A 13,383-nucleotide genomic window follows, 5' to 3' on the forward strand; every position below is an offset into this window, starting at 1 on the left:
CCCTACATTATGTCTTTTCAGGACAAAGTGGTGCTTCGCACCTGGGCTTCATTTTTGCCAAAGGTTGTGACCCCGTTCCATCTGGGTCAATCCATCACGCTGCCCACCTTCTTAGCTCCCCTGCATCCTCTAAGGAAGAGGATCTGCACCAATTGGACCCAAAAAGAGCATTGTCGTTCTACCTTGACCAAAAGAGTTTGGTAGGACGTCCAACTCTTTGTGGGGTACGTGGGAGCTATGAAAGGCGGCCAGTTCAGACAAGGACCATCTCTCCCTCAGTTGTTCTTTGCATTAAGATCTGCTATGCCCTGGCTAAGAAGCAGCCCCCTGAGGGTTTTAGGGCCCATTGCACCAGGGGAAAGGCTGCGACTACGGCCTTGGCTTGGGGTTTCCCAGTCGTGGACATTTGTCAGGCGGCAACGTGGGCATCCTGCAAAGCACTACTGCCAGGACAGTCGGGTCCACAGGGACAGGCATTTTGCCTGTTCGGTCGTGCAGGACTGTATTGTAAGGTATTGGTCTGCAGCCCACCGCTGGGATGTTATGGCTTGGTTACCTTATTCTAAGGTAAGGAATCTGCAGCTATAAGTCTCTATCAGATGAACAAGTTACTTATCTATGTAGCTGCTGATTCCTTACAGCCCCACCCATGCCTTCCTTCTTTGTGGACTAATTTTGTAGGGCTAAGGTTACTACTCTTTTCAGGGCCCTAATTTGCACATGACCACATCAGTTACTTCGTGGCTCTGCGCTTCTGGCTTGGAAAAATCGACCGATGTTGACGACGTCACACGGAGCCGAATGGAGCCACCTAACAGCGTGCACAAAGGGTATTGCTTATTGCAGGTTTCCTGGTTTAGCCTGACGCCTAGGAAATTCAAAGATAAGGAATCTGCAGCTAGATAATTTTCACCAGATAATGCTTTTCCAAAAGTAAGTAACTTGTTCTTTATGCTCCAATCTTCAGAATGGATGCATTTGTTTACTTCGCTGATGTGAGTATACAAACTAGGTTTCCAGGTGTTCAACGAACATGACTTGTGTGGAAGAAGACCACAATTATTGTTTGTAGGAACAAGGGCATGACTTGGTTAATGGCTGACCTGACGATACTGATAGTTTATGGATAAGGATTTTGGCAGGCTTGATGCAGTCCAATAGGGCCCCAGAGGTAATCACGGGCTCAAGGTGTGAAAAGAACGAGAATTGTTTGAAGTGGATGGATGGCATTTTTAAGTGAGTCAAGAGGTAATGCTATAGGTTGAGAAACAAAATATTGTTAGCAAGTACCTCGTGAAGCTATTGGATGACGGGGTTACTTATTGACGGAAGACTTTGTGGCTTCATATTGTGGTGGGGGGGTGGATCAAACCGTTATAGTCCTTTGGATGAAGAGTGAACTGGAGAAGGCATTTGAATGAGCGCATGTGCATGGTCAAAGTGAGAGGGGACATTTTCTCCATTTGGAGATTTGAAGGAAGTTGAACATGTCTGAAGCAAATCTGCACAATGCAAATGACCTTAAAGTCCAAACACGCACACTTATTCGATATTACAAGTAACTTAATTTCCGTTTTTATAGGAAATACAGCAACAGAGAGCTGCTCAGAAGCTCACGTTTGCGTTTAATGAGATGAAGCCCAAATCCATCCCTTATTCCCCAAGGTAATTTAATGATTGTTGTCTTACTAAATGCTTTTAATTCTGCGGTCATTCTTTAGTCTTGCTTTGTTCATAACTTATTTATTCTTCATATAAACACACCTGTTGTCTTTGCTGTTTTAGATCTGTTACCTGCTTGGTAATCATCTCTCTTCCTAGCTCAGAGGTACACGGAGTTCTTCGAATAAATGTACATTGCTGCCCGTCAGAGACCTCATCTAGTGTCAACTGACGACCAGTTGGCATGTGATTTTAAAGCCTGTCACCCTGCTAAGCAAGAGGTGATTTGCAAAACCTTGGGTTCGGGGGTCATTCAATTCTTACTTGAGCGATCTGACCTCCTTATAATAGTCCCACCTGGCACTGCCTGGGCTGCGAAAGAACTGCAACACCCGCTTTGCAGTGGTAGAAGCAGAGCTACCCCCCTCCCCGTCAGGCATCGCTGGTACACCAGCTGAGTTCCCTTCTAGTGAATCCTCGTGAAATGGCTTCTACATCCTGTGCGAAGCACTCTGAATTATCTCTCGACTTGGCGTCACACTTTACAAAAGATGTACGACAAATACTCGGCGGCAATAATAACGCAGGAATATAAGATTGTCATTTTAGGAGTCCAATAATTTGTGAAACACATATTTCAAACATTATTGAAATCAAGTCGAAGCTCTCTTAAGTTAGTATCGTTTTTAATATGTGCTTGTGATTCTGTGGCTAATCTTCTTTGCCTTGCTTTACTGTTACGTTAATGTCCTTCGCCCCACCCCTTTTCGAATTTCTTCTTACATGGATTAGTGTAACGTAACGAAGATGAGAAAGAAGGCTGCTTTGTTATGGAGAAAAATAAAAGATGTATTTCTTTCCTGTGTTTTGTTAGGTTTTTGGAAGCTTTTCTTTTGTATTGCCACTCGGCAGGACAGTGGTTTGCTGTTGAGGAGTGCATGACTGGAGAGTTTAGGAAGTACAACAATAACAATGGTGACGAGATTATTCCAACCAACAATCTTGAGGAAACCATGCTAGCATTCAGTCACTGGACGTACGAATACACAAGGGGAGAGTTGCTGGTGCTCGATTTGCAAGGTAAAACCGTAATTGGTTTGCATGATTTATTCCATGCTTTGAATGTTTCTTAGATTTGGAAGATAAGCTGAATGTCTGTTGCAGTGGTGGGGTGGGGGGTGTAATTAAATATACAGGAATGCTGAAAACTCAACTGCTGTCCAGTTGAATCCGCATGCCCAATGGCATCAAATGCATCCAGCGAGCTTTTAATCCTCTAGACGCTGTGCATCTTAGCAATTGCAAAAAGTAATACCGCTCCAGACCTTCCCTTCTCTTTTAGAATTGACCCATCTTAGCCTCTTTTAGTGCTTGCTGTACGGAATATATTATTGCAGCAAAAGCATCTCAAAGTGGCTCTGCTGCACATAGTACAGGGCCTGGGTTTAACTCCGTTAATCATTGTAACTTCTATAATCCTTCTGTGATGCCACCCCACTAGCTCCATACTAGTTTATATCTCTACTGTGTCCCCTTAGTTTGATGGCAGCATATTTTTTATTTAACAGAAGCCAAATTGGGTAAAAACCACCCCCCCCCCCACCCCCCCCAAAAAAAAAAATCCAAAACACTTTGGAGAAAAACTACCAATGAAACGCTGCAATGGTAAGTTGTATTTCCTGGTGGATGCAGTTGAGTTAGCTGACTGACTTTTGCCTCTTTTTTTGTATCAGCGTGTAACTTTTGATTTGCTGCCAGTTATCTTTTTTCCCCTTAAAATTAAGGTTTCTCTGTAGTGTAGTCATTCCTATGGACATCGGCTTCCGCAGATTTCATTCATGAACCTCTTTTCCAAGATTCATACCATACAAGGAAAATCTTTGAGCGGTATCATATGACTGGCTGCAGAGGGTTGGTGGAGTCCCTAACATCACCAAAAGTGACAACCGAGAGACCAATAAGGCACCACCGGTGACACCAATTTATTTTTGTTCTGCACCTTGTCATTTGCAGGATATGGGGCCCACCTAGTGCTTTTTCCTCTTTCACCTTACTTTTCATATTTGTTTAAGTTCTTTTTGCAGCATCATGTGGCCCAAAGTCTTCAAACATTCTAGCCATGTGACTGGTATTAGAAGCTGATGTCAGTGACAAACTCCCTGCAGGTATCTCCTTTTTTGTTTCCACTGCACCAGTAGTCTACAGTGCCAGTGTATTCAGCTCCAGCTTCTGTGGTTGCAACTTACTGCAAACGAGATCCCCTTTCTTCGCTTAAAGTCTCTATTGCAGTACTTTACACTTTGACTTTGACACTGACTATTAGGCAGCCCCAGTATATTACAGCATAGATTTGCAAATTTTGCGGCACAAAAATTGACATTTTGCTGCATTATTGCGGCACTTTATTTTACTCATGATCATTCCTTTTTAGTGTGCTTTAGCAGAGTATTCACTTTGAAATAGGCATGTTAAAAGTGTCTGAGACGGTTTGTTTGCTATATTCTCCTTTTTGGTAACATTCTGGAGCATAGTTAAAGCCAAGCACACTGGCACAGGGTTGCTAGTCATCCTATTTTTCTGTGGCATTTTGCTGACTACCTATTGCACTCGCTTGATGTGCTGCATTTCTATCAAATGATTTAAATAAAGATTTGATTTGATTACATTCTTTTGGTCATATCCTCTTCTTCATGTCCTTTTCTTTATCTTTTTCTCTCTATTGACTTTCCAAGACATTGATTGTTATTGTATCAATTATAGGTATCTATTTAAATGAAACGTGCTGTGACGTTGTATTTTACTAAAGTTCAACATGTGAAATCTCCTCATGAAACAAAACAGTAAAGTGTCAGTGTGCCCATACCAATTACGGTGTGAGAATAAGGACTCCAGCTTGGCTCAAAGAGCCTTTGTAGACAGTGTCTTCCACTGCACATACGGGCATGAGTGTTCTATGGCATTGAGCTGCCAGGGCAGCTGCTATCAATGAAACGATCTATATAACCAAACACCATTGCAATATGTAAACTTGCACAAAGCTCCTGTAGGCTGATTCAAAATGTCAAAGGGAAGCATTGACTGATGGGGACTGACCCCAAAAAATCAAGGCTGAAGGTGGCCTCTCTACTCATGATCATAATGGGGGATGACAGTTAGCAATTCTAAAATGAAGTGCAATAAGTCCAGCACCACACACCAGCCCTGCCTGTGCATGAAAATCAAGTTGGGGCAGTCAGCAGCTACCCCTTAGTCAGCGCTGGCACTGCTCTGGGAGCAGGAACGCAAACCTGTTGTTCTTTTTAGTTCTAGATTTTGACAGCAAAGGTGGCAAACATATTTATTGCTAATAAAATACATAAATTGGGCTCTGGGTCTGAATCTTTGCACCATTGGCTTCATTGGCCCAGCTTCTTTCAGCCATTTTATTTCACTAACATCTTTGCTCTGCCTAGTGGAATATTAATCTCTCACTTAATTCCATTGGCTGTTTGAGTGTTTCTTTCCACCTCCGCTTGAGTGCTTGCATTTGAGTTACATGAGAGACTATATTACAACTATTGCACTCTCTATCTGCTCCTCCTGGCTTTCTCTGGTGTGCCTCGCTCAAATGTGATAACAAAGGGGAGGTTTCAAACCTCGTTACGAACATCGGCTGTGCAGTCTCTAAACGTGACCTGGAACCACACTCAGTGAAGGTGTTTCTTGCTCATCTCTCCTGTTTCAGTGTGTGATATTGGCTCTTCAACAGTTGACTGTGTGAAAGGAGTCGACATTGTTGGACGCAAAGTAGCACCGTGTGAGTTGGAAGGTGTGCCTATTGGCTTTGATATTTGTTTGGGCATAATCTTCCAACTCCACTGGGGTACTTGGATTGAAATAAATGAGGGACTACTTTACAATTATAGCCCTCTATGTGCATACCCAATTCCTGTCCCCTATGTGTCTTGATCTAATAGTTTAACACTTCCCATGTTTTTTTTAAGTTCAAGTAAAGTTTTATTGAAAAATTAAAGTGGTTACAAAAAACAATATTTCGTACAGACGATCATTTACCGATGCATAGTAAACAGAAAAGGCTACTTAAGAATACTATTGATATACAAAAATCTTCAAGGTAATACAAATATAGCTATGAATTGATATGAATATATTCAAAAGTTCATAGATATTATAAATAATAATACATGTCAAAAGATATACAGTTGAAGCGGTATAACGGGGAGTAACAAATTGAACATAATTATGTAAAAACAAACAATAGGAATACAGGGAGGCTTGGTATGATCTTGCATTGAAGGAGCTGTTGAAGAAGTGTTCTTTGCTGTTGTTTTTAGAAAGTGTGTGAGAGGAGACCAGAGGTGTAATCTTTTAGTAGCTAAAGAGATAGGGTGGACGAGGGCTGTATCTAAACTATAATTATGACATACAGCATACCACCATGCTAAATAGGACAATTTAAAAGTCTTTCCAATTGTTTTAAATCTGTTGAAACGCTACAGCCAGTAGCAGGTCAATGACTCTTAGTTGGGATTGATTTTCCCCCCAATCAGGTGCTAAAACTACTGAGGAAAATATTGGTAAGGGAAAGGGGTGTTGTATGGAAGATAATGTTGATTTGGTGCCAAACTTGTTCCCAAAATTTAAAAACATGTGTGCATGTAAATAACATGTGTTTGAAGTCAGCGTCATCTTGGGAGCATGTCCAACATGTGTTAGGATTTGTGTTATGTATCTTGTTTAGGTAAACTGGGCTGAAAAATAACCGATTGTAAATAAAGAAAAGTGTTTGTGTTGTGCTAGCCGCTCTAAAGGATTTCCTGAGTTTCATCCAAATTCTATTCCATAGAGTAATGGGCCAATTCGTTTCCAGATCAGATTCCCATGAGAGTTCTACTTTGGTTTTGTGTCTATTATCGGGAGGTGCCATTAGACGAGAATAAATATTGGAGGCCTTGGGGTTTATGAGCAAGAAATTGTGCCATGGAAATATGGGGTGGGATTGTGACGGGGGTGAAGTGGTAAGTTTCGCATATGCCTCAATTATTCTTGAGAGACACGCTGGGCTTTCAGTGCTTTGTGGCAGAGAGTTATAACCCCATTCCTTTACCGTCTCCTGGCGAGAAGAAAACTTCACCAACCGAATTTCTTTTGAGTTTTAGTGATTCGCTTTCAGTGTGATGATTTTATTGTAATAATACAATATTAGCATCTAACTTTGATAAGTGGGATACGACCCTCTGTATTTGAATAGCGGAATTCAAGCCTCTAACATTCCATGAGATAATTTTTAAGAACATGTGTGAATTAGGAGTACTAAAGACATAAGTGAACCAAGAAAACTTTGTATGTTGTGAACAATATTTTTTCCAATAAATTCAGCTACAAGAAGTAAATAAAGCATTGGAAGAAATCTCATATTAAGTACGAAGGTACTGAAAGTGAAAACCAATTGAAGAAAAAAGAACGGATAGAATATAAAAAGAAAGGGATAAAGAAAACAAGGCACAGGAAAGATTGATGCATATCGGAGGCAGAAACACATGTGAACTGGAAGTGATGAAAACACAAGTAAACCCGTAAAATCCGGTATACTGAGAACAACAATACTTGTGCAAAATTCAAAAATGAAAGCAAAAAGAAACCTTGAAGTAAATCTTATATTCGGTACAAAGATGTTGAAAGTTAAAAAACACTTCCCATGTTACCCAGTTGATCCTCTCCCTCACAAATGAACCCACACCCGCTAAAATCAACTTTCACAGCGGGGTGAAGACCGTTGCCAACTGGATAAAAACAGGTGCCTCAAGCTCAACTCGGACAAGACCGAAGTTCTCCTCCTGGGACCTGCCACCTCATCCTGGAAAGACTCATGGTGGCCCGCCGTACAGGGAACCCCTCCCACCACCAAGGACCACGCATGCAACCATGGCATCATACTGGACTCCTTGCTCACAATGAACTGCCAGATCATCACCCTATTCTCCTTCTGCTTCCACACGCTCCGCCTGACATTCAGGTGGATCACCACAGAACCCAGAAAGATGGTCACCCACACACTCAATACCAGTAGACTCGACTATGGAAACGCACTCTACGCTGGCGTCACCCAGAAACAGCTAAGGAAACTACAGAACGTTCAAAACGCTGCTTCCAGACTGGTCCTCGACATCTCCCGCCGCCACCACATAACACAACAACTCCACTGGCTCCCAATCAACAAGAGAATCACCATCAAGCTCCTCACACATGCCTACAAAGCTCTCCACGACGCAGGACCAGCTTTTCTCATTCCATGTACCCGCCAGACAACTTCGCTCCGCCCAACCTGCCCTGGCCACCATCCCACAGACCCACTAGACCAGAACTGGAGGAAGATCCTTCTCCTACTTCGCCGCCAAGACCTGGAACACCCTGTCCCTCCACCTCAGGCAATCTCCATCACTGACCCTATTCAGTAACCTCCACGTCCATATGGATCAGCAGCTCACCCATCATCCCACCTCCCCTCCCCGCCCGTCATGAGACCCTCACGGGTGAGGAGCCACACTTTACAAACTCCTGATTGATTGATTGATTGAAAGCCAGACCTATTGGGTTTGCATGTGCCTATTACTTTATATACTTTTCAGTCCTTTCCCTTCCCCTAACCTCCCAGCTAATAGGCAACTTCTGAGGGCCAAGGATAAGATTCAGGGTCAAATCTGTAATATCCTTGGGAGGTCACAAGATTTGTGATGTCACTTCCACTGTCCCAGACATTTTGGTTAAAGACATCATGTGCTTTTGTACGTATATCTTCCTCTCTTGTAATATTAGCACATCGTGGTGCACGTGCATCTGCAGATGTCATGCATCGATTCCCAGAGTTGCTACATGCTGAAGAAGCACTGATGACCGCATGCTTTTATTTATTGTCTTAGTAAAATTTACTATGTGCTTTCTCTTCCAGAATAAGGTACCGGCTAAGATAGATGCCATGCTAAGCTTTTGCTATGGTTTCTTTACACTATCCAGCAGGGGGTGCCACTACATCAGTCTAGAACTAGTTTGAGTGCACAGAGACCGAGCACACTCAAACTTGGGGGCATCGACTATTCAAGTAATTAAATAAAGATGTAGCTTTATGCAGCACTTAGTGGTGGGTGCTGGTTTGTTTGTAAGTGTTCAAGATATAGGCCAGACACAAGTTTGTGGAGGATCAGAAAAGATATTTAGCCACACCTGTATCTACCCACGGCTCTTCCAGAGGCAAGTTTAGGGAGCTCCTTCTTTCCAGAGGAAGCATTGCAGAGCCTCCTAGACTTCCCACGATTCCCAGTGAAAGGACGGTCTTTACGACATTTGCAGCCTCGCTGCCCCTTAGCACTGGAGGTCACCCCGGAATCGAGGCTCTAGCAGATGCTGCAAGCAGAGCGTTCTAACACATGAATTATATCTCTTACGTTAAATGATTCTAATGATGAACTCAGTATCTGCCAGTGTGCCACGGAAGGCCAGCCTCTCGCAAATGTGTTCAGTAATCAAAGACTCGTAATTAACCGAGGCACAAGTTTGGTCTCGTCTTACGCCTTCGCATTCATCAAATTTCTATGGGCACTTTTGTAAAAAGCGCTGCCTTTTTTCAAAAGTGCCTATTTCTCATTGTATCTAGCTAATCACGAAATTCTGAAGGGTCTGATTAGAGTGCTGCCTTCTGATCTATACTTGGCTCTGCTCAAGTTGCTCCCGACACTGATGGCAGAACTGATGCTTGGCACACCTGTATGAAATCATTTTAATACTTCAGATGCTAAGATTTCTCAGATACCCAAGACATGTAAAAATGCTTTCTGTATTAGTGCCCTGCCTATGAGATCTCAGGGGGGATTCCTTCATCTAAGGTGACTGAGATTTCAAATGGCAGTCTGTGCAGATGGGCCTGGATACTGTCCTCTATTTGTCATCTATCATACCCCCTTTTGTACCGCTTTGTTCGCCATAAGTTGGCAGGGTATGCTCAGACGTGAGTCCCTTGCTCAGTTTGCCACTGGATTCAAGCAAGCCTGGCTGAAAACGGCTGAAATGCCAGAAACCAGTCCTAGGACGCTTGTTTCCGGTCCAGGGAAGGCATGGCTTGGCAGTTCGGGCTGGACTGTTCCCATGAGGCACAGGGTCAGACTGATTTGCATATGGCCATGTCTGAACTGGGGTGGCAGAGTGGGCTAAAGAACGGTGATGGATCAAACCCAGATCTGTTGACTGGGTGTGAGTGTTTGATTGGTTCTGATGCTCCGTCCATCACCACCCCCTTTTGTACCACCACCCCCTTTTGTACCGTCCTCTATCTGTGGACACAGGGATGGCTAACTAGTGTCTCACCAGAATGAAGGGTCACTGTTTTTTGCATGGACACGATGATGCATTAAATATGACAATATAGTGCCATCTAGGAGGAGACAGCCTTCATTTCTAGCTTCAACCCTTTGTTCCATCCACTGCTAGTAACTGATCAACAAAGAAACTTATTGAGGCAGTGGCACAGATAAGAATCCTAATAAATCATATGGAAGCTAGGCTCCTGTGGTTCGCAATTGCCTGCCCCAAAGAGTGACTTTATTGGTTGAAAACTGACCAGGAACATGGCTAGCTATAAGAGGGGTCCCCAGGTTCCACCGTAAACCTGTAACTACTGTGCACTTTGGTCTTGATAAACCTTTTGACAGTCTCAGATTCTCGCTTTCAACAGCTTCTCCCAAAAACAGGCTTTGCCCTGTGTCATTATTCTTATTGGACATCCCAGGCACTGGCCTGTGTGGGTCATCTTCTCAGGTAGACTGAACTAAAGCACTGTACACCAGCTCATCCTTGCATGATCCTAACCCCCACAGCTCACCTTTAACCAACATAAAACCTACCAACACTAACCCAAGGTTGAAAAAGATATGACCTTTGACCAATTTGGTGAACAGTTTTTTGAAGTTTTTTCCAGGATAAAAGTCTGGACCAAATTCCTTTTAATTGATCCAGAACATTGTGAGACACTGGCACTCCAGAAATGTTCAGGATGCAAGTGTTAGGTAGCTCCACAAGATGGTAGTTGACCAGCTGTTGCATTATGCTAATGATTGTTTCGAAGCATAACACTCATTTGTGCCTGAGCCCGAATATGTAATACTGGCAATAGATAGCTGCCTACTGTATAGGATGCTAGAAATACCTGAATACTTTAATCCATGCCTCTTAAAACTCCAAGTCCTGGTTCCAAATATTGGTGTCGGCAACTCTCAGTGGTATTAGTAACTCTGTTTTGATCATCTTAAGCTTCTTGTTCCGTACTTAACAGCCCTGTTGCTTGAATGGAAAATACCCTGGAAAAAACAAGAGACAAGAGGCGTTTGGCAAAACAGTTTGTTCAATTTAAACATTGTGACCGGGAGATGAGTTACAGGCATAGGGTCTGGGGACTTCTCAATTTACAATCGGTCTGTGACCTCTTTCTATATAGTTCATTGTTTGCAATAAAGTGTAACCAGAGGTCCATATAAGGTAAGGAATGTAGTTGCTGCCTTCGGAGTCATAAAATAATTGTCTAATGGAAAGTACAGGTGGGCCTCAACCTTGCGTGGTCACAACGCGGTTAGTAGTTAACATGTCCAGATGTCCGGCATGGGGAGCGTGTGATCACTGTGTTCTGTGTCCTGATTGGCTATATGTTCCTAACTTGTGTGGCATTTAACTTTATGGTGCTGTTAGGAGCACACATACCCCTCTGGCCATGTGTGCTATATTGGGCCAATTATCCTGGACCATTGTGGTGTTGCTGTGCCTATATGTAGGATTGATCTGGGATTTCCTGTTTTTGTGTTGGTCTAGTGGCTATGTGCCACCCCACAGGGTGACCTATCAATTAGTGGCCTCCGGCCTAGGTCTCAGAACCTGCCTGATTTCGTGTTTGCTAGTTGTGGTTGATGTGTAGCTTACAATGGGCGAATTCATCAATAAAGATGCAATTTCATTCTTATACACTAATGTATTGTTTTTCATAATAACAACAAGCTTTTTCAATGTTAACATTCCCATTCTAGTTAATGTGTCAACTACACTATCTGACTCATAACTTTTGACAGTTACTTCATTGGGAAAATGTTGCTTCATGTGATCGCTCTTGACAAATACTACCTTCCTAGTTACTCGTATTTTTCCCATTTTGAGGACTGCGTTTTTACAGCAGTTAATCCCCAATTGTACAGAATTGCACAGGAACACAATGAAAAGCAGCAACACGATCTGCACAAACCAGTGATCTACATGGAGCGCCAGCAGAACCAATTCGAAAACCACTCCTGCTCAGTGGCACCTCCCTCCTCACACGTCTCTTTATAAGTGGTGCAGTGCTTGGATGGCTAGTGTCAGTGTCCCATTGCCAGCGTCATTTCCTGGAATCAAGGTGCAGCAGGCTGCACCGATCTTAACATACACCACTCACTCCGTCGCAGTTCAAATCCAAAACATATCGATGCTGCATTACCATGAGGCAGATTGTTTGCAGTTCTTCCTTGATTTAATTAAAGCCGAACTCAGTGCTGTTTATCATTTTAAGCATTTCCCAACTCGATATTCGCAACTAGTGGGGGTTGGCTTTTGTCTGCATAGTGAAGAAGGGTCTCGACCCTCCTGCCAAAACTTGTGTGTCCGTAAACAGTCTGAATTCTTCAGGAATGACCTTGTAGTGAGCCCAGCCATAATTGTCCGCAGTTCTTTTCTCACAAGCCTGGTGCAGCAAGATTGTCTTCATCCTTAATGGTTTCCGGTATAGGTCTGATAGTTCTTCTCCAAGAATGACAAGGTTCAGGCTGTGCATGGTGATTAGGGAACAGAATTCACGCCATCCAGGGACGAGCTGACTATAGGCAAACTTGCAGCACTGCCAGTAGAAATCCATCAGCAAGGACGTGCCCCACTGCATATCCGGAATGTGCATGATCGTGCCGCAGTTTTCATTAGTGCCCATTATCCTCACCGGTCGCCCAGCCCTGAGAGCTTGGTGGTCCATGCCTCTACCTCACAAGGTGCATTCCCTTCCGTACCCCCGGACAGGGAATCCAAGAGGCTGGATAGTTGGGCAAGAAGATTTTTTTCTTCCGCCAGCTTTGCATTCCGGTCAGTGAACACTGCATGCCTATTGGTCTGTACACCCACACTTTTTGGGAAATGGTTGCGCAGGTGCTGCCACAGGACGTGAAGGAGACCCAGGCCTTTCTCTCCCAAGCGGTATCGGACGAGCAAGATGTGTCCAAGTTCACCATTCGTTGTGGGCTTGAAATCACTAATTCGCTGAGCAAAGCAATGTCGCTATTTGGCGCAATGGTTGGCTGAGCATTTCTGGCTTTTCTGATAATGTCCAGGCTCCCCTTATGGACATGCCCTTTGATGGCACCTGTGTCTTCGGAGAACAGGCAGACATGGGCATGGAGCGCTTTAAAGACTCGCGGGCTACAGCTAAATCCTTGGGCCTCTCTGTGACCACCCGGCCCGTCTGCTTTTTGTCCCTTTTGGGGCCACTCAGATACTTCCCCAAAAAGGAAAAGTTCAGGATACTCACTCTGGCTCAGGCCTTGTCTGCCCTAGACGCTGGCGACTGGATGGTGGCGTTGGACTTGCAGGACACCAATTTTAATATTCCCTTCCTGCCCATTTTCATTTTTTTATTTTTTTATTAATTTTTATTGACTGCAAACAAAG

The 13,383-nt window shown here is 43.6% G+C and overlaps 1 protein-coding gene across 1 annotated transcript in view; it reads left to right on the forward strand.

The window, feature by feature from the left end:
• The window catches only part of TRPM7 (transient receptor potential cation channel subfamily M member 7), a 2,096,104-nt gene that overhangs the window by 1,970,559 nt on the left and 112,162 nt on the right, over window positions 1-13,383 (forward strand). The window contains exons 35-36 of the mRNA XM_085644243.1: window positions 1,583-1,665; window positions 2,537-2,742. Coding sequence (XP_085500369.1) covers window positions 1,583-1,665; window positions 2,537-2,742 — 289 coding nt within the window. The remainder of the gene's footprint in view (window positions 1-1,582; window positions 1,666-2,536; window positions 2,743-13,383) is intronic.

The sequence above is a fragment of the Triturus cristatus genome, chromosome 3_1 (genome assembly GCF_964204655.1).
Source record: "Triturus cristatus chromosome 3_1, aTriCri1.1, whole genome shotgun sequence".
NCBI lineage: Eukaryota > Metazoa > Chordata > Amphibia > Caudata > Salamandridae > Triturus > Triturus cristatus.